Source organism: Anolis sagrei, chromosome Y, assembly GCF_037176765.1.
Source record: "Anolis sagrei isolate rAnoSag1 chromosome Y, rAnoSag1.mat, whole genome shotgun sequence".
In the NCBI taxonomy this organism is placed as follows: domain Eukaryota; kingdom Metazoa; phylum Chordata; class Lepidosauria; order Squamata; family Dactyloidae; genus Anolis; species Anolis sagrei.
This window is the reverse complement of record NC_090035.1, coordinates 79,010,316-79,032,168: the sequence shown is the minus strand read 5'-3', so window position 1 is coordinate 79,032,168 and position 21,853 is coordinate 79,010,316. Positions and strand designations below refer to the sequence as shown.

The following is a 21,853-nucleotide window of genomic DNA, read 5'->3' as shown; positions in this document are numbered from 1 at the left end:
ACACTCATTGGACTGTTAGGTGTATTGTGTCCAAATTTCAAGTCAATTCATCCAATGGTTTTTGAGTTCCCACAAACGAACATTACATTTTTATTTATATAGATTAGGAGTGATCATGGTGGTCCTGTCTGATGTCCTGTACTGTCTATATAGCTTTTAATCATGGATGGAAAAAACATTTTCCCTCTTACATGAAAAATCCCTGATCCCATTATATCTCACAATTGGCTATCTACGAATGATGGAAATTGGATTTGGATGCCGTTAGGAGAGCTACAGGTTCCCTCATTGTTTTTTAAGGAGAAGGCTAAAGAATGCTGGTATTTTTCTCCAAAGAGCATTGACCTCTGTGAACTTGGTGGTGGTGGTGGAATATTCCAAGGCATCCCTTTGCCTCTGTATTTTTGCACTACATGCAATCATTCCATCTCGGGCAGGGCAAGACCTTCCTCATTCTTCTAATAGTTGGTGAACAAACCCTTCGAAGGGACCTTATTACAGTAATCTTTCAGTTTTAAGTGTACTTATTTTTGTTTTTCCCTTTCTTTATGTCAATTAGAGTGGCACACATGCATAAAAAAGGTTCTGAGGAATATCACAGAATCAAAGAGTGGGAAGAGACCTCATGGGCCATCCAGTCCAACCTCATTCTGCCAAGAAGCAGGAATATTGCATTCAAATCACCCCTGATAGATGGCCATCCAGCCCCTGTTTAAAAGCTTCCAAAGAAGGAGCCTCCATCACACTCTGGGGCAGAGAGTTCCACTGCTGAACGGCTCTCACAGGAAGTTCTTCCTCATGTTCAGATGGAATCTCCTCTCTTGTAGTTTGAAGCCTAGTTCCGCGTCAGATCTGAGTCCAACTTTCCTTTCTTGTCCACATTGTTTTTTGATTTATGGAGACACGGTTTTGAGAGGCTGGAAGTCTTAGGATTTAGGCTTAGCTCTTCCTTTTATGGTGTGATCTTCTTTAAGTAGGGTCAGCCCTGGTTAGGGCCTGAATATTGCTTGTTTGTGTGTATCGGGAGCAACTTGAGAAGCTGCAAGTCGCTTCTGGCGTGAGAGAATCGGCCGTCTGCAAGGACATTGCCCAGGGGACGTCCAGATGTTTTGATGTTTTACCATCCTTGTGGGAGGCTTCTCTCAGTTCCCCACATGGGGAGCTGGAGCTGACAGAGGGAGCTCAACCCGCTCTCTCCTGCCTTGCTCTCTCTCTCTCTGTCAATTCCTCCCAAACCCCTCCAGTATTTCTTGTTTGACATGGGAGTTCTGTGTGGAAGTATCAGTGGTCTGTGGATGTCAGCGCTGAATCAGTTGAAGGTACTGCAAATCCCATCATCTGTTTTCCATACTCGCCCAAACATTTTTTTTTCTGATCAATCATGATACTTTAATTATGTCGAATTTGTAACAATGAAAACACATCCTTCATATCCTTCATTACCCTCCTGTTTAAGGAGCTCCATTGGCTGCCGTTCGTTTTCCGGTCCCAATTCAAGGTGCAGGTGCTTACCTACAAAGCCCTAAACGGTTTGGGACCCGCCTACCTGCGTGAACGCATCTCCGTATATGAACCCACACGAGCTGGAATGTGTCCAGAGGAGAGCGACTAAAATGATAAAAGGTCTGGAGAACAAGCCCTATGAGGAGCGGCTTAAGGAGCTGGGCATGTTTAGCCTGAAGAAGAGAAGGCTGAGAGGGGATATGATAGCCGTGTATAAATATGTGAGAGGAAGCCACAGGGAGGAGGGAGCAAGCTTGTTTTCTGCTTCCTTGGAGACTAGGACGCAATGGAACACTGGCTTCAAACTACAAGAGAGGAGATTCCATCTGAACATGAGGAAGAACTTGCTGACTGTGAGAGCCGTTCAGCAGTGGAACTCTCTGCCCCGGAGTGTGGTGGAGGCTCCTTCTTTGGAAGCTTTTAAACAGAGGCTGGATGGCCATCTGTCAGGGGTGATTTGAATGCAATATTCCTGCTTCTTGGCAGAATGGGGTTGGACTGGATGGCCCATGAGGTCTCTTCCAACTCTTTGATTCTATGATCCCTCCGTTCATCTGGAGAGGCCCTGCTCACGATCCCACCTGCGTTGCAAGCGCGTTTGCTGGGGACGAGGGACAGGGCCTTCTCTGTGGTAGCCCCCCGACTCTGGAACTCTCTCCCCAAGGTCATCAGACAAGCCCCAAGATTGGCAGTCTTTAGGAAGAGCTTGAAGACCTGGCTGTTCCAGTGTGCCTTTCCAGAATAGGAAACTCCCAGCATCATGTCCCAGTCGCACTTTACCAGAGATTTAAGATTGCCTGCACATCGCACCTACCCTAAAATCCATACATTTCACCTGTCATGTCCAGCATTTTTAATTTATTCATTACATTTGGCCCGGCCCCAGTTTTAAATGTGTCATGATGTCTTGTTTTGATGTTTTACTGTTATTGCTTTAATGTTTATTGGTTTGCTTTATGAGTTTTATTGTTGTATTTGTTATGCTGTTGTTTTATTGAGGACCTTGGCCTTTGTAAGCCGCACCGAGTCCTTCGGGAGATGTTAGCGGGGGTACAAATAAAGATAATAATAATAATATCAGATATTTAGATTTATTTATTTATTTATCGTGTCATCAGCAACCATGCCATTGTATTACAATTCTAACAGAGCAAAACAAACACACAGATTAAACAGGAAAAGGAAAAAAACCCACAGATTTTGCAAAATTTGGTAGCTGGTTAAATGTCCTTTGATCAGTATCTGGCTACTTGGAGTGCCTCTGGTATTGCCGCAAGAAGGTCCTCCCTTGTGCATGTGGCAGGGCTCAGGTTGCATTGCAACAAGTGGTCAGTGGTTTGCTCTTCTCCACACTCGCATGCCGAGGATTCCACTTTGTGGCCCCATTTCTTAAGATTGGCTTTGCATCTCGTGGTGCCAGAGCGCAGTCTGTTCTGCGCCTTCCAAGTCGCCCAGTCTTCTGTGTGCCCAGGGGGGAGTCTCTCATCTGGCATCACCCATGGATTGAGGTGCTGGGTTTGGGCCTGCCACTTTTGGACTCTCGCTTGCTGGGGTGTTCCAGCGAGTGTCTCTGTAGATCTAAGAAAACTATGTCTTGATTTAAGTCGTTGACGTGCTGGCTGATACCCAAACAGGGGATGAGCTGGAGATGTCTCACTATTGGCTGCTACTTCCTGGCGGATGTCAGGTGGTGCAATACCGGCTAAGCAGTGTAATTTCTCCAGTGGTGTGGGGCGCAGACACCCTGTGATAATGCGGCATGTTTCATTAAGAGCCACATCTACTGTTTAAGTGTGGTGAGATGTGTTCCACACTGGGCATGCATACTCAGCAGCAGAGTAGCATAATGCAAGGGCAGATGTCTTCACTGTGTCTGGTTGTGATCCCCAGGTTGTGCCAGTCAGATATTTAGATTACAATTTGTAACAGTAGCAAAATTACAGTTATAAAGGAGCAACAAAAATAGTTTTATGGTTGGGGGTCACCACAACATTGAGGAACCATATTTAGGGGTCCTGGTGTTAGAAAGGTTGAGAGCCACTGTTCTACATCTTTTGCTGTCAGCAAACAACTTGGGTTTTAACTAGCCACCTTTAGATCGAGAGGGAAGTGACCAGCACCATTTAATGTTATTTTTTGCAGAGGATATTTCCACTACCAAGTTGAGTCACTGGAATATGACACCATGTTCATGGTTCTAGCTCTGGCTTGTTTATGTGGAACATTTTCTCCATCCCTGAGGCATACTCCTAATTCCTCAAGTTTTTTGGTGCTTTTATAGCTCATGGATCAAGAGCAAAACATCAGGCTTCCAAGATTTTGCAGCCATCTTTGCAAACTTGGTGGGATTCGTAGCTATGCCTAAGTAGGGCGAATGTGTTGGCGGAGGAGAGCCTCCAGATATTACCAGTCTCCAGCTTGGCTGTCTTCCTCTTTGTCTTGACGATCCTTCCCCACGCTTGTCATCCTCACCTTCAGAACAGCGTGTCCCCCTCGCACACGCATGTGGCATGGATGGCATGTCGTATGTTGTCTTTCTCCTTTGAAGATATAATTAAGGGCAGCTGCCTCGCTTCTCCTCCAGACGACTTCTGGCTGTTTTCTTTGGGGAGTCTGTTTGCTTCAGTTTAGCTCTAATTATAGCGTCCAGGGACCCAGACAGTCGTTTCCTCTGTTTTTAAAAAATTCAAATGCTCTTTCTTTTAATGCAAGAGCCTTAATAGAACCATGGCCTTAAGAGCTGCTTTTCTTCCTCCTTCATCAAAGATATCTGTTCAACCTGTGGCAGGATCCAGAGGAATGTTATAAGAGGGATGCACTTCCGAATGCAATCTCTTCCTTATTGATGCTTTCAGCTGCATTGATGAGTCAGAGGGAATTGGCTCAGTTTATCCTCATTCTCCCAGTCACATCCTAACTGGTGCAAAATAGAAAGGCTGGATTTATTCCCTGGACATGCCCAGCATTTGAAAATTTTAATTCTTACATTTGGCCCTGCCACAGGTTTTTAATTGTGTCATGTCATTATTGTATTGTTTTGTTATGTCATGAGTTATTTATTGTTGTATTGTTGTTATGTTTTATGATGTATTTGGGCTCGGCCTCTAGTAAGCCGCACCGAGTCCCTAGGGGAAATGGTAGCGAGGTATAAATAAAGGTTGTTTATTATTATTATTATTATTATTATTATTATTATTATGTTGTTGTTGGTGGTGGTGGTGGTGGTGGGTTTTTTCCATCTCTTTTAACTTCCACATGACTCCTTCGGTGTATACAGAGGAGGTGTTGGTAGGTTTCCAACCTCACATTTGATGCCGATCCTCCCCAGATGTTTCTAAAGGTCCTTCAGAGATAAAATGTGTGAACGAAGGGTACATTTTGTGTTGGAATTCTACATTTCTGAGTTGGATGAAAGCAAAAACGGAACATGGATAACGAGATCTGGATTGTGATTCAATGTTGAGATGTCGCGAATGATTTAGTGTAATTGTATTATGGATAGTGATGTGTTTATTGTTGTTGTGATATTGCTTATGTTGTAACTGTTCCTGATTTTATATGTTGTACACCGCCGTGAGTCGCCCTAGGGCTGAGAACGGCGGTCTACAAGTGCAGTAAATAAATAAATAATAAATAAAAAAATAAGTAAAAATAAAGTTGGAGTGATAAGAAACACCCTGATGTCTATGGACTGGAACTAAGTGCAATATGACCTGGCATAATGCCACTAGAATTTAAATGTATATTATTGTTTTAATTGTTGTTTTATGACATTTTATACTTATTATCGATGTATTTGGATTGTTGTTTATATGATTTTAATATGTCGTAAGCCGCTTTGGGTCCCGTGAGGGAGAAAAGCGGGATATAAAGATTTATTATTATTATTATTATTATTATTATTATTAGAAACACAACAAGATGAGTCCACAGCAGACACTCTGTTGGCTGTTGAATTGGATCACATGTCGGACACTTCCCAAATGTCTAGGACTATGTGATGTATCGGCGAATGATGCGTGCAGATCCCAGTAAGGTGGCCTTCTGCAGCTGGCAGATGGTAATTCTGTCAGCGCTTATTGTGTTTAAGTGCAGGCCAAGGTCTTTAGGCACTGCACCCAGTGTGCTCATCACCATTGAGACCCCCTTGACTAGCTTGTGCCAGAGTCTTTGCAGTTCGATCTTTAAATCCTCATATTGTGTCAGCTTTTCCTGTTGTTTTTCTGCAATCCTACTGTCACCTGGGATTGCGACATTGACGATCCATTATTATTATTATTATTATTATTATTAGAAACACAACAGACACTCTGCTGGCTGTTGTATTGGATCACACGTCAGACACTTCCCAAGTGTCTAGGACTGTGTCATGTATCGGCGAATAATGCGTGCTGATCCCAGTAAGGTGGCCTTTTGCAGATGGCAGATGGTAATTCTGTCAGTGCTGATTGTGTTTAAGTGCAGGCCAAGGTCTTTAGGCACTGCACCCAGTGTGCCAATCACCACTGGGTCCACCTTGACTGGCTTGTGCCAGAGTCTTTGCAGTTCGATCTTTAAATCTTCATATCGTGTCAGCTTTTCCTGTTGTTTTTCTGCAATCCTGCTGTCACCTGGGATTGCGACATTGGCGATCCATCATCATCATCATCATCATCATCATCATCATCATCATTAGAAACACAACAAGATGAGTCCACAGCAGACACTCTACTGGCTGTTGTATTGGATCACACGTCAGACACTTCCCAAGTGTCTAGGACTGTGTCATGTATCGGCGAATAATGGGTGCAGATCCCAGTAAGGTGGCCTTCTGCAGCTGGCAGATGGTAATTCTGTCAGCACTGATTGTGTTTAAGTGCAGGCCAAGGTCTTTAGGCACTGCACCCAGTGTGCCGATCACCAATGGGGCCAGAGTCTTTGTAGTTCAGTCTTTAAATCCTCATATCGTGTCCGAGTTTTATTATAATATAATTATAACATTATAATATTGTAATATAATTATATTTGTTGTTGTTGCTGTTGTTGTTGTTATTATTATTATTATAAAAAGTGAGGAGCAAACCACAGAAAACACATGCTGAAAACGCCAAGGCCCATTTATCCTGGTTTGTTTGTATTGCCATACAACAGATTGGTCTGGAAGGTTTTTGTTTTTATTTTTCTTACTGTTGTTGTTAAAGCACAGGGCATGCTGTGCCATCAGGTTCACATTAATTTGCATTCGTTTTGCAATAAGCATAAACCTAATGCTTTCTTCTCTTCCTCTGGAGACAGACCTGAATTCAGACTGGACCAGTGTGTTCTCAACCTGGGGATTGGGACCCTGAGGGGTTGCGAAGGGTGACAGAGGGGTTGCCAAAGATTACCAGAAAACAGTGTTTTCTGGTGGTCATGTGGGTTCTGTGTGCCAAGTTTGGCCCAATTCTGCCATTGGTGGGGTTCAGAATGCTCTTTGATTGTAAGTGAACTATAAATCCCAGCAACTACAACTCCCAAATGTCAGAGTCTCTCAAATTCCACCAGTGTGCATATTTGGGCATATTGAGTATTTGTGCCAAGTTTGGTCCTGATCCATCATTGTTTGAGCCCACAATGTTCTCTGGATGTAGGTGAACTACAACTCCAAAACTCAAGGTCAATGACGATGAAAAAAATTCCAGTATTTTCTGTGGGTCAAGGGAATTCTGTGTGCCAAGTTTAGTTCAATTCCATCATTGGTGGAGTTCAGGATGCTCTTTGATTATAGGTTAACTATAAATCCCAGCAACGACAACTCCCAAGTGACAAATTCAGCCCCCACCCCCCCACCCCAATCCCACCAGTATTCAATTTTTGGGTATATCGGGTATTTGTGCCAAATTTCGTCCAGTGAATGAAAATCCATCCTGCATATCAGATATTTACATTACCATTCATAACATTAGCAAAATGACAGTTATGAAGTAGCAACAAGAATAATGTTATGGTTGGGTGTCGCCACAACATGAGGAAGTGTATTAAGGGACTGTGGTATTAGAAACACTAGTCTAGACCAAAGTTTGGCATTCTGTCTAACCAGGGTTGTGGAAAGCCACGTGGAACTCCTCAAATGTTTGCATGTGCATCCCCAAATAGCACAAGAGGACTCCTAGAACCCACTAGAAGTGTTGCGGATGTGGAATCCCTACACCCAAAAGCCTCAGTTTCCTTTCCAAAAAAGTGCAACAGTGGTCCAAACCAGAAACTAGATATCGCTTCTGTTGTTGGCTTCTGGCTTCTTGGCACGTTTCTCTCTTTCACCCTCCATTCGTGACTCTTCAAATTCTGTAGCACTGCTGGTCACAGCTGACCTCCAGCTGGAGCACTCAAGGGCCAGGGCTTCCCAGTTCTCAGTGTCTATGCCAGAGTTTTTGAGGTTGGCTTTGAGCCCATCTTTAAATCTCTTTTCCTGTCCTCCAACATTCTGTTTTCCGTTCTTGAGTTCAGAGTAGAGCAACTGCTTTGGGAGATGGTGATCTTTGGGCATCCGGACAACGTAGCTGGTCCAGCGGAGTTGATGGCGGAGGACTATCGCTTCAGTGCTGGTGGTCTTTGCTTCTTCCAGCATGCTGACATTTGTCTGCTTGTCTTCCCGAGAGATTTGCAGGATTTTCCGGAGGCAGCGCTGATTGAATCGTTCCAGGAGTTGCATGTGATGTCTGTAGACAGTCCACGTCTCGCAGGCATATAGCAGGGTTGGGAGGACAATAGCTTTTTAAACAAACCCCTTGGTCTCCCTACAGATGTCCCGGTCCTCAAACACTCGCTGCTTCATTGGGAAGAATGCTGCACTCACAGAGCTCAGGCAGTGTTGTATTTTGTGTCAATTTTAACTTTGGTGGAGAGGTGGCTGCCAAGGTGGCGGAAATGGTCAACATTTTCTAATGTGACACCATTAAGCTGTATCTGTGGCATTGGAGAGGGGTTGGCTGGTGACTGCTGGATCAGCACTTTGGGGGTCCGACTCTGGGGGTTGGTGCTCATCTTCATTTCTAAGCCGAAGAGCCGGCATTGCCCATAGACACCTCCAAGGTCATGTGGCTGGCATGACTGCATGGAGTGCTGTTACCTTCCCTATTGATCTACTCACATTTGCTGTTTTCAAAACTGCTAGGTTGGCAAAAGCTGGGGCTAACAGTGGGAGCTCATGCCGCTCCCTGGATTCGAGCCTGCGACCTTTTGGTCAGCAAGTTCAGCAGCTCAGCGCTTTAATCCACCGCGCCACCGTGTGCTACTGCGCACCTTGCTACTGCATTATAAATAGTGCAGCCTTAAGAGCAGTGTACTTTTGGGGAGTTCAGTGGTATGGGACTTTATCATCCTAATTCTTGGCTTGCATTGTCTCTTCCAAGGGGATCTGAAGCTGCCTGATAAAGCGGAGGAATCGCAAGGAACCCAGAGAGACCCAGCCTTTTGCAACCGTGAAGCCTGCCTTTCCATGCCATCCTGTTTGCCTGCTAACAGGGAGACCAGCGTTTTGGTGTGTGCCCTTCTGCAAAACCCCAAGACTTGAAGTTGAAAACATGTGAGGGGTTTCCCCGCCCCTGCGCTTCCCTTGACTCTTGCTGTGGGCAAATTGTCACGAAGCCCTGAGACACCAGGCACCATGATGTTCCGGGACCAGGTGGGCATCCTGACGGGATGGTTCAAAGGCTGGAACGAATGCGAGCAGACGGTGGCCCTGCTCTCCCTCCTCAAGCGCATCTCTCGCACCCAAGCCCGCTTTCTGCAGCTGTGCCTGGAGCACTCACTGGCAGACTGCACCGAGATCCACGTCCTGGAGTCCGAGGCCAACAACGCAGGTAAGACGGACGTCCACTTCCGAAAGCTAACCTTTTCATACCCGGAAGATTGGATCTAAGCAGCCTGTTTGTGTAGAAATAATTGCTAGGTGTCTGACCAAACATTTTGCAAGATTGGATCAAAATAATCTCATCTGACGGGGCTCCGTTGAGTCCACAAAAAGGACATGAAGGCAGGAGGACGCATCAGTTTGCTGCATTTTTTTCCAGACAGGTGTTCTCCCCCTGAATAATAATAATAATTGCATAATAGTGTAATGTTTTCTTTTTGTTATTGCTTGTTTTTAATTTGCTTGCATTGTATTGTTATTGTCTGTTGTTGTTTGAGGCCTTGGCCTTTGTAAGCCGCATCGAGTCCTTCGGGAGATGCTAGCGGGGTACAAATAAAGTTTAATAATAATAATTTAATAATAATAATAATAATAATAATAATAATACTTTATTTATACCCCGCCACCATCTCCCCAAGGGACTCGGAGCGGCTTACATGAGGCCAAGCCCAACAACACATCAAAAACAACAAGCAATAAACAAAATAAACAATACAGTTAATATAACTCATAAGTAGACAATAATACACAAGAACATGGAAGAATCACATTGCTATTGAGTCTTATATTGTTGGATATTGTTGATTTTCTGTTTTTCTAACCCTTGTCCAGAGGAGGGCGACTCAAATGATCAAGGGTCTGGAGAACAAGCCCTATGAGGAGCGGCTTAAGAAGCTGGGCATGTTTAGCCTGAGGAAGAGAAGGTTGAGAGGAGATTTGATAGCCATGTATAAATATGTGAGAGGAAGCCACAGGGAGGAGGGAGAAAGCTTGTTTTCTGCTTCCTTGGAGACTAGGACATGGAACAATGGCTTCAAACTACAAGAGAGGAGATTCCATCTGAACACGAGGAAGAACTTCCTGACTGTGATAGCAGTTCAGCAGTGGAACTCTCTGCCCCAGAGGGAGTGTGGTGGGGGCTCCTTCTTTGGAAGCTTTTAAACAGGGGCTGGATGGCCATCTGTCAGGGGTGATTTGAATGCAATATTCCTGCTTCTTGGCAGAATGGGGTTGGACTGGATGGCCCAGGAGGTCTCTTCCAACTCTTTGATTCTATGATTCTATTTACACTTGCAGCTACTCACAGTTTTAAGAACATGCCTGTTTTAAGAACAGCGCTGTCTGGATTTGCTACGTTCTCAATGTATATGGATTTGTGACAAATATAGGAATATACCTTTGCTTCCTCCACTTTGAACAGGACCCTAAGTGTGTATAAAAGATAAATATTGACAGTGATTACCGTGTGGCATCTGTCTCTTTTCAGTGAGCCACTAGTAAGGCATCCGTGTCCTCACAAGTTCAATCGGATCTCACTAATCTATGTGAACGCCATAGCATTCAGTTAACCTCCATCCCCACACCACCAAGTGGCCATCTAACACCCTCTAGTTTTAGAATCCTAGAATCCTAGAGTTGGAAGAGACCTCCTGGGCCATCCAGTCCAACCCCATTCTGCCAAGAAGCAGGAATATTGCATTCAAAGCACCCCTGACAGATGACCATCTAGCCTCTGTTTAAAAGAATCCAAAGAAGGAGCCTCCACCACACTCCAGGGCAGAGAGTTCCAGTGCTGAACGGCTCTCACAGTCAGGAAGTCCTTCCTCATGTTCAGATGGAATCTCCTTTCTTGTGGTTTGAAACCATTGTTCCGCGTCCTAGTCTCCAAGGAAGCAGAAAACAAGCTTGCTCCCTCCTCCCTGTGGCTTCCTCTCACATATTTATACATGGCTATCATATAATAATAATAATAATAATAATACTTTATTTGTACCCCGCTACCATCTTCCCAAGGGACTCGGTGTGGCGTACATGAGGCCAAGCCCATAGCACATCAATAAACAAAGGCAATAACAAATAATCAATACAAAACAGTTAAAATAAACTCAAAACCAAAAAAATACACAATAAGCAGTAAACAATAAATAACATACAGCATTTGAAACCTATGGCCGGGCCAAATGTAATAATTAAAATTTAAAATGCTGGGCATAAACAAGGTAGGGTAAACTAGGATAGGGTTTTCAGAGAAAGATGAGGGCAGCAGACAATCCTAAATCAATACTAAAGTGCATTTGAGGACATATTGCTAAGAGTTTTCCTTATTTTGGGAAGACACACTGGAACAACCATGTTTTCAGGCTCCTCTGAAAGACTGCCAGCGTTGGGACAAGTCTGATGTCCTTAGGGAGTAAATTCCAGAGTCAAGGGGCCACCACCGAGAAGGCCCTCTCCCTCGTCCCCACCAATCGCGCCTGCAAAGGAGGTGGGAGCAAGAGCAGGGCCTCTCCAGATGATCGAAGAGATTGTGTGGGTTCGTACACAGAAATATCTTCTCAGCCTTCTCTTCTTCAGGCTAAACATGCCCAGCTCCTTAAGCCGCTCCTCATAGGGTTTGTTCTCCAGACCTTTGATCATTTGAGTCGCCCTCCTCTGGACACATTCCAGCTTGTCAACATCTCTCTTGAATTGTGGTGCCCAGAATTGGACACAATATTCCAGGTGTGGTCTAACCAAAGCGGAATAGAGCATGGGGAGCACGACTTCCCTAGAGCTAGACACTAGGCTCCTATTGATGCAGGCCAAGATCCCATTGGCTTTTTTTGCCACCACATCACATTGTTGACTCATGTTTAACTTGCTGTCCACAAAGACTCCAAGATCTTTTTCACATGTCCTGCTCCCGAGCCAGGCATTGTCCCCCATTCTCATATTATAGTATTATAGATTTGAAAGGGACCCTTAAAGAAGGACAGTGATATGTTGCATGTTCCAGGGTGGACAAACCAGACAATCTCCACATCAACACTGGCAAAGAAACAGCAAGAAAGCATAAAGACATTACATATATTAGATACCAAGACTTTCTCATTACCTTATTTTCCAGATCACCAGACTGGGCCACAGCAACGCGTGGCAGAGGACGGCTAGTAATAGTAGTAATAAGAATAATAATAAGAATAATAATAATAATAATATTTATACCCCGCCACCATCTCCCCAAAGGGGACTTCGAGCAGCTTACATGAGGTCAAGCCCAGCGATACATTACAGCGAAAATAGCCAACTTATAGAGATATATTAATTAAAAAATCAAATAATATGAAACTCCACGAAGATTTTTAAAAAGACATTTCCTAACATTACATGGTTGCATTATTTACAGATTAGAGACTATTATAACCAAGATAAAAAGTTGGGATTTGATTGGGAAGAATCAAGATGGGATAAGACATTAAAATTGGAGAAGAAATTAATATCAAATATCTATAATGTATTATTGATTTGGTTAACCGAAAAAGAACAGATTAAATCCTGTATGATCAAATGGGCTCAAAATTTAAGAAGACCAATTCATATAAGAGAATGGGAAGAAATGTGGAACAAAAAACTGAAGTATACTTATGCAATGGACTTAAAAGAAAATTGGTTAAAAATGCTCCACAGGTGGTATACCACACCTAAACAATTGGCCCATATGTATAAAAATGTATCAGACAAGTGCTGGAAATGTCATGAGCAAGTTGGTTCTTTTTATCATATGTGGTGACGTGTAAAATAGCATCTAAATATTGGACAAAAATTTATGAAGAAACGCAAAAAAATTTAAAAAGAGACTTCTAAAAAAAAAACCCAGAATATCTTGGGCCCAAAATATAGGCCACCAAATAGAACTGAATAAATGGGAGAAAGTTTGGAACCAAAGAATGAAACTAACCTACTCATATGAATTGAAGGAAAATCTTGTCAAAATTTATTTTATTTATTTGCTGCATTTGTTAACCACCGCTCTCAGCCCTAGGGCGACTCGCGGCGGTGTACAACATATAAAAAACATATTTCACAATAAACTACAACGACAAAAAACAACATATCACTAATACACTATCATCTAAATGATCCATCGATGGTACCTGACACCCCAAATAATTTCAAAATGTTATAAAAACGCTTCAAACAAGTGCTGGAAGTGCGAACACCAGATTGGGACTTTCTTCCACATTTGGTGGTCCTGCCCCGTAGCTAAAAGATATTGGACAATGATTCAAAAAGATATTCAAGAGATCTTAGGAATACAAATAGAAAACAAACCAGAATTTTTTCTCCTAGAAATGTATGATATTATGGGGGGGGGAAAACAACGACAAACTATTCCATTACTTAATCACAGCAGCACGTATTGTATACGCTAAAAAATGGAAACAGAGAGAAGCCCCCCAACGAGAAGACTGGCTTAACAAAATCCTTGATATAATGACCATGGATGAACTGACTTATTGGATAACACCAAACCATGGCATTCCAAATAAACCTACGAATTGGGATCCGGTAAAGGTCTTCCTTAAGAAATGGAAAATGGATATCATTTATTAAAAAGGGAAAAAACAAACAAACAAACAAACAAATAAACAAATAAAACAAAACAAAAAAGAGAGTAAATCACAAAAACAGTGTCACAAGGAAGGAAGAAGCGCTAAAGAAATCAAACTGAATATATATATATATATATATATATATATCCTCATCGAATAGAAGGAAGTTCATTGTTTTTAACTACCCCACAACCTACCAACCCCCTTCCAATCCTCCCCCCCCCCCCCGTCCCCTTCGCCACTCCCCTATGTCCCCTTCCCTACCCACCTCCTTTCTTACCTTACCTTCCCCCCCTATACTCTTTGGGAGACCGACCAACAAGAGGGTTCCCCTGTACTTTTCCTACTACACTATCTGCTATATATTGTTCTCCCTCTATGTATTTATATATAACTTTAATAAAATTTAATAAAACAAACTGTGGTTGGATAAAATGAGAGAAATAAAAAACATGGACAATTTTTTTTAAGAAGAAGAATATGGGAAATATATTAAAAAGGACAAATTGGGATCTCTTTCACAACTATCTGGAAAATCTGAAGAATCAGTAACTAAAATAAACATTTTAATTTTAAAAGGTTTGGACTAAAAGAAAAGACACTAACCAAGAAGATGGAATGGAAATCAATTTTTATTTTTAATATTTGTTTTTCTCTCTTCTTCTTTCTTTTCTTTTTCTCTCTCTCTTCTTTCCTATAATGGTATTGTTCTCACTCTTTCGCTGTTTTGACGGTTTAAGTAATTTCAATTAAATATATTTAACTGTAAATCAAAGACAGTGGGCGGGCCAAATGCACAACATAAAATGATAAAACTCTGGATGAGATAGCAATGAAAAAGGTATATTTGTGGGGGAGGAGCTCATAGGGAACGGAACAATGGAGTTAGACCTTCAATAAGGTGGGAGGAAGTCCAATATGAGAAATACTGTGGGTCCCTCTCCAAAGGCATGTAGAGAGGTTTCCTGTATCACCTGTACATCGTTGTCAGCCATTCCGATTTGTTAAATACCTGCCTGACCCACTTTCCTTTTCCTAACAGCTGTCATCAGCCAGTGGCACCAGGAGCCAAAGGAAAAAGTGGTTTCCCTGCTCCTCTCCCACCTGCCCCTTCTCCAGCCGGGCAATGCAGACGCCAAGTCGGAGTACATGAAGCTCTTGCAGAAGGTGCTGGCCTACTCCATCGAGAGCAACGGCTTCATCGAGGAGAGCAGGCAGCTCCTCTCCTACGCCCTCATCCACCCGGCGACCACGCTGGACGACCGCAACTCCCTGGCCCTCTGGCTCAACCACCTCGAGGAGCATTTCTCTGGCAGCTACTCCAGCCAAGGCCGGGGGCGGCCCGACACGGCCTATCACTCGCGCCAAGGCTCCGATGAATGGCCGGGCCCGGCGGACACGGGCCTGGGAGAGCTGGGGCACGGCTGGCAGGAGAAGCCCCCCAGGGAAAACGGACACATGTCCTTCCACCCTTCGGGCTCCGTGCCGTCGGCCATCAACAGTATCGGGAGCAGCACAAACACAGGTGTGTTGGTCTGGGACTGCTCAAGGTGCAGTTTTTTTAGGAAGCTCAACCTGGGAGATGTGTAGAGGACAAATGTCCTGGCAGATTGAGTCCCAATACATGTTGAGCATCCCTTATCCAGAATCCCAAAAATATTCCAAAATTGGCCATATGGGTGGCTGAGATGTGATACCCTTGCTTTCTGGTGGTTCAAAGTATGCCAACTTTGTTACATGCACAAAATCATCAAAACAGGCAAGGTTGCTGCCACAGTGACTTGGCAAACTGCCACTCTGATAATTTGGAGATGTGTCTGTGGAATGGATACCATATATACTCAAGTATAAGACCTATTTATTTATTTATTTATTTATTTCGAGGTTTTATATACCGACCCTCTCACCTTCAAAGAGGGATTCGGACCGGTTCACAACATGTGTTAATATACAAAGAATATACAATAACAACACAATGCCACTTCATAACACGATTAAAATATCAGCACCATACACATTAAAACATTATCATCACAGTTAAAAGAGCCAAATTGTCCGACACCATCACAATCCCATTCATCATCCTCCTTTCATGTGGGCAAAGAATTAAATCAGTTGTCAAATGCCGCGTTCCACAACCAGGTCTTTGTTAGTTTCCTAAACGTCATGAGGGAGGGGGCAGTTCTGATCTCTAATGGCAGGGAGTTCCAAAGTCGAGGGGCCACCATCGAGAAGGCCCTGTCCCTCGTCCCCACCAGCCGTGCTTGTGCAGGCGGTGGGACCGAGAGCAGGGCCCCTCCAGACGATCTTAGTGGTCTTGATGGTTCATAGGGGAGAATACGTTCGGAGAGGTAAACAGGGCCGGAGTCGTTTAGAGCTTTATAGGTTAACACCTATAAAGCTGAAAAAGCCCCTCTTGGCTTATACTTGAGTCAAAGTTATTTATTATTTTATTCTGTTTATTATTATTATTATTATTATTATTATTGCATTTATTATTTTACTCTATTTATTATTATTATTATTATTATTATTATTACATTTACATTGTTTTACACTGTTACTACATTTTTATTTTATTATTACTTTTTTATTTTCTTTATTAATATATTTATTATTGTACTCTAAGGTAAAAGTAAAGGTTTTCCCCTGATATTAAGTCCAGTCATGTGCGACTCTGGGGGTTGGGGCTCATCTCTGTTTCTAAGCCGAAGATCCGGCATTGTCCGCAGACCCCTCCTGGGTCATGTGGCTGGCATGACTGCATGGAGCACTGTTACCTTCCCAACAGAGCAGTGCCGATTGATCTACTCACATTTGCATGTTTTCGAACTGCTAGGTTGGCCGAAGCTGGGGCTAACAGTGGGAGCTCATTCCGCTCCCCAGATTTGACCTTGCGACCTTTCAGTTAGCAAGTTCAGCAGCTCAGTGGTTTAACCCACTGTGCCATGGGGGGGGGGGGTCCATTTATTATTGTACTCTATTTATTATTTTACTGACACAAAAGCACAGTATGTCACAGCAAACGAGATCTATATGCTGGATTTCGTATCGCAGAATTTCAAGTCAAACACTTCCCAAGCGTCTAGGACTGTGTGATGTATTTTCGAATAATGCGTGCAGATCCATGTAAGGTTGCAGTTGACAGGTTGTGATTTATTATTCTATTTACTATATTTATTATTATCATTATTATTATTATTATTATTTACTCTTTATTATTGTTGTTACTACATTTATTTACTCTGTTATTATTACATTTATTACACTCTATTACTGTATTGCTGTTATTATTACATTTCCATTATTTTATTCAATTATTATTATTATTACATTTATTATTTTACTCTCTTTATTATTATTGGAAGGCTACGTAAGCACCTTTCATTGAAGAAGATTAGAATAATGGTTGAATCAGAGTTGGACGGTCTTATCTTAAATTACAGTTTTATGTAAATGTTCAAAAATATTTAACCTACTGATGCCTAAATTAATATAATTTTTTTTGGGGGGGGGTTAATTATTATTTTGAAATTTACCAGTAGTGGCTGCATTTCCCGCCCTCGGCTTATACTCATGTCAATATGTTTTCCCAATTTTTGTGGTAAAATTAGATGCCTCGGTTTATACTCGGGTCGGCTTATACTCGAGTATATGCGGTATGTTCTGCAGTTTGCAGTGCTTTCCTGCCCAAATACAGTTTAAAATTAGCTACCTCAGCTTATACTTGAGTATATACGGTATCTTCTGTAGTCCACAGTGCTTTTTTGCCCAAATATAGTTTAGAATTAGATACCTCAGCTTATATTCGAGTCGGCTTATACTTGAGTATATACGGTATTTTCTGCAGTCAGTGGTGCTTTCTTACTCCAGTTATCTATCCAAGCTCCAAAAATATCCCTTCAGGAAGTGTTTGTGGGCTCTTCTAGATCCTCCAGAGTGATTCTATGGTCTGTTCTGGCCCATCTATAGGCAAAATACAGTGCTTATTCGTATCCACAATTTCAGATATCCATGGGGTGATCTTGGAATTTATTCCCCTTGGATATGCGGGTCATGCAGAATCCTTTTTGTCAGCCTGAGTGAGCAAAATTGTCTTCTAGTCTTTATAATAAGTTGTTTATCATCTAGGCATGGGCAAACTTCGGCCCTCGAGGTGTTTTGGACTTCAACTCCCACAATTCCTAGCAGCCAGTAGGCTGCTAGGAATTGTGGGAGTTGAAGTCCAAAACACCTCGAGGGCCGAAGTTTGCCCATGCCTGCTTTTATACAGAACGTGGGGTGTGCCATCAGTGGTTTCGTGCCACGAGCTTTGAACAGATCCTCATTCTGAATCTTTCCGGTTGCAGCCTTCCCCTGCCAAATCCACCCCAGCCCCCTGAAGCGCTCCATGTCCCTCATCCCCACCAGCCAGCAGGTCCCCGGCGAGTGGATGAGCGTGGAGGAGATGGGCGCCCGGCCGGCCTTCATCTCTGGCGGAGAGCACGCGCCCCTCTCGCCCCAGAGCAGCGTAGCCTCTTCCGGCAGCGAACAGACGGAGGAGCAGCCCGGGAGTCGCAATACCTTCCAGGAGGACGGCAGCGGCATGAAAGGTATCATTGGGCAGGCTGGACGAGACCAGCGGGCAGTGGAGGCTGTTCCTGAATCGAGGGCCACCTGTCTCACTTTCTCATAGAATCCTAAAATTGGGAGAAACAGCAAGGCTAATACAGTCCCACTCCCTTCTGCCAGGCAGAGAGACACAACCTAATCCCTCCTGACAGATGGCCACCTAGCCTCTGTTGAATCATAGAATTCTAGGGTTGGAAGGGATCCCAAGGGCTATCCAGTTCAACTCCCTTTCTGCCAGGCAGGAAGGCTCAATCAATTTTGGGTGGGAAATGGAAATCCTAACCTCGTTGTCAATTCATTTTTATTAGTGAATAATTAGAACATAGACAGATAAACATTTAAACATATAATTACATTAGGTTCTTGTGGGTTTTTTCGGGCTATAGAGCCATGTTCTAGAGCCATTTCTCCTGACGTTTCGCCTGCATCTATGGCAAGCATCCTCAGAGGTAGTGAGGTCTGTTGGAACTAGGAAAAAAGGGTTTATATATCTGTGGAATGACCAGGGTGGGACAAAGGACTCTTGTCTGCTGGAGCTAGGTGGGAATGTTTCAACTGATCACCTTCATTAGCATTTGAAGGCCTGCCTGAGCCTGGGAAAATCTCTTGCTGGGAGGTGTTAATCTGTGCCTGGTTGTTTCCTCTCTGTTGTTTTGCTGTTGTAATTTTAGAGTTTTTTAATACTGGTAGCCAGATTTTGTTCATTTTCATGGTCTCTTCCTTTCTGTTGAAATTGTCCACATGCTTGTGGATTTCAGTGGCTTCTCTGTGTAGTCTGACATGGTGGTTGTTGGTGTGGTCCAGCATTTCTGTGTTCTCAAATAATATGCTGTGTCCAGGCTGGTTCATGAGGTGCTCTGCTATGGCTGACTTCTCTGGTTGAAGTAGTCTGCAGTGCCTTTCATGTTCCTTGATGCGTGTCTGGGCGCTGCGTTTGGTGGTCCCTATGTAGACTTGTCCACAGCTGCATGGTACACGGTAGACTCCTGCAGAGGTGAAAAAACCCACAATAACCTAGTGATTCCAGCCATGAAAGCCTTCGACAATATATAATTACATTAATTAGAGAAGTTATAGATATATATCACATACTAGCTATCCCCTGCCACGCGTTGCTGTGGCCCAGTCCTGTGAGCTGGAAAATAAAGTAATGAGAAAGTGTTGGTTTCTAATAATAATAAACCTTTATTTATAACCCGCTACCATCTCCCGAAGGACTCGGTGCGGTGTACAAGAGACCGAGACCCAATACATCAATAAACAACACAACAACAATCTGTATATATAAAAATGCTCTGTGCGTAATGAGTTCCTTAAAAACAAAAGAACCAATGAATGAAATCACACCAAATTTGGCAACAAAACGTCTCACAACACAAGGAGTGACCATCACTCAAAACATTATGATTTTGTCATTTGGGAGTTGTAGCTAATGGGATTTATAGTACCTCCAATCAAAGAGCATTCTGAACTCCATCAACAATGAAATTGAACCCAACTTGCCACACAGGACTCCCCTGACCAACAGAAAACACTAGAAGGGTTTGGTGGGCATTGACCTTGAGTTAGGGAGTTGTAGTTCACCTACATCTAGAGAGTGCTGTGGACTCAAACAATGATGGATCTGGACCAAACTTGGCATGAATATTCAATGTGCCCAAATGTGAACTGGTGGAGTTTGGGGGGAAATAGAATCTTGACATTTGGGAGTTGTAGTTGCTGGGATTTATAGTTCACCTCCAATCAAAGAATATTCTGAACCCCACCAACGATAGAATTGGGCCAAACTTCCCACACAGAACCCCCCATAACCAACATTAATTCACTGTACAGGCACATTTCTTATTAACGTTCAGTTATAGATAGGATGTTGTTTCTCTGTGTTGAGAACATAGGGCATCATTCTTAATCAATAGTCCAAAGTCTTGAGAAATGAAATACCAAATCCACATTAAGTCCTAATACACATGGGATACTATCTTGAGGTGGCCTTAAGGTTGTGTCCCATACATATATAGTTTGACTTAATTTGGGTTTCTAGAACATTTCGTTTCCCTTGGCCATCTCTGTCCATCATCTCCGCTCTTGCAGCAACACATTTAGGACTCTGCTAGTTTTTAATTCCGCCTGAGCATTCGTGGATATCAACCCACTTCTTCAGATGCTGCTCAGAGTAATATCCAGGGCGTTGGATATGAAGCATATTTACACAGTTGTGGGAATGGGAGTGGGTTCTGGAAAGATGCAAATCATGACCTTTGCTTGTCCTCACAGACGTCTTGACCTCCTGACCTCTCATTACAGATGTCCCTTCCTGGCTGAAGAGTCTTCGCCTCCACAAATATGCAGCCCTCTTCTCCCAAATGACTTATGAAGAAATGATGACACTCACAGAGCAGCATCTGGAATCTCAGGTATTCAAAGGCCCTCTCTGGAGATAGCTTCATAACAAGGACTTTGTTTAGTGACTTAATTGCCTTATGTTCCAGTTTCCTCATGAATAGGACTCAGAGCAGCTTACAGTATATGGTAGGCATCTATAGAGCCGCAACGGATTACTCGTTATTCGTAATAATTTCGTTAAAGTTACCTTTTTGAAGCAATTTCAAAGCATTTAAAAAACCCGGAAGTCCCTTTGCCCTTCCAAAGCTTTCCCTGCCATTTTTGTTACGACTCAGGAAGTGAGTGGGAAATTTTCAGCCCTCTAGCCGGCTGGGAGGCTCCTTGCCTCCCCTCCCAGCCAATCAGAAGAGATGTTTTAGGGAGGAGAGGGGTTTTGGCACTGGCAGCCATTGCTGTATATAAAGGGGAGCACATGGCTTAGAGCAGCGGTTCTCAACCTGGGGGTCGTGACAGAGGTTTGGTCATTTCAGAGGGGTCACGAGGCTGCCTCCTTTGGCCCCGCCCCAAGTCTTTGGCCTAACCCTCAAGGCTTTGCGCGAGGCCAGGCCTAGCGTGAAGGAGCCCTCACTTGCCTCGCACTCTCACTGGTCAGCAAGGGCACAGGCCAGGTGAGGACTCATTCACGCGAGGCCTGACCTTACACAAAGCCTGCCTCGCCTGATTTGCACATTTTATGGTTGGGGATCACCACAACATGAGGAACCATATTTAGGGGTCACAGTGTTAGAAAGGTTGAGAACCACTGGCTTAGAAGCTCATTTGGAGCCAGGAAAGGAAGGGAGAAAGGGAAAGATAAAGACTAAGATCAGAGTGAAGAGAGGGGCCAGGAAGGCAGTTTCATCTTGCCTCCAGTGTCATCAGTTGGGAGCCCTCCCCCCCCCCCCCCAGCCAATCAGGCGAGAAGTTTTGGGCAGGGGAGGGGTTTTGGCACTGGCAGCCATTGCTGTATTTAAAGGGGAGCACATGGCTCAGAGGCTCATTCGGAGCCAGGAAAGGAAGGGAGAAGGGGAAAGGGAAAGACAAAGACTAAGATCAGAGTGAACAGAGGGGCCAGGAAGGCAGTTTCATCTTGCCTCCAGTGTCATCAGTTGGG

At 43.5% G+C, this 21,853-nt stretch overlaps 1 protein-coding gene across 1 annotated transcript in view; it reads left to right on the top strand.

The window, feature by feature from the left end:
• LOC132781074 (protein Smaug homolog 2) overlaps positions 1-21,853 on the top strand; it is a 67,465-nt gene that overhangs the window by 19,218 nt on the left and 26,394 nt on the right. The window contains exons 2-5 of the mRNA XM_067461490.1: positions 8,874-9,323; positions 14,789-15,271; positions 18,096-18,338; positions 20,662-20,771. Coding sequence (XP_067317591.1) covers positions 9,128-9,323; positions 14,789-15,271; positions 18,096-18,338; positions 20,662-20,771 — 1,032 coding nt within the window. The 5' untranslated portion in view covers positions 8,874-9,127. The remainder of the gene's footprint in view (positions 1-8,873; positions 9,324-14,788; positions 15,272-18,095; positions 18,339-20,661; positions 20,772-21,853) is intronic.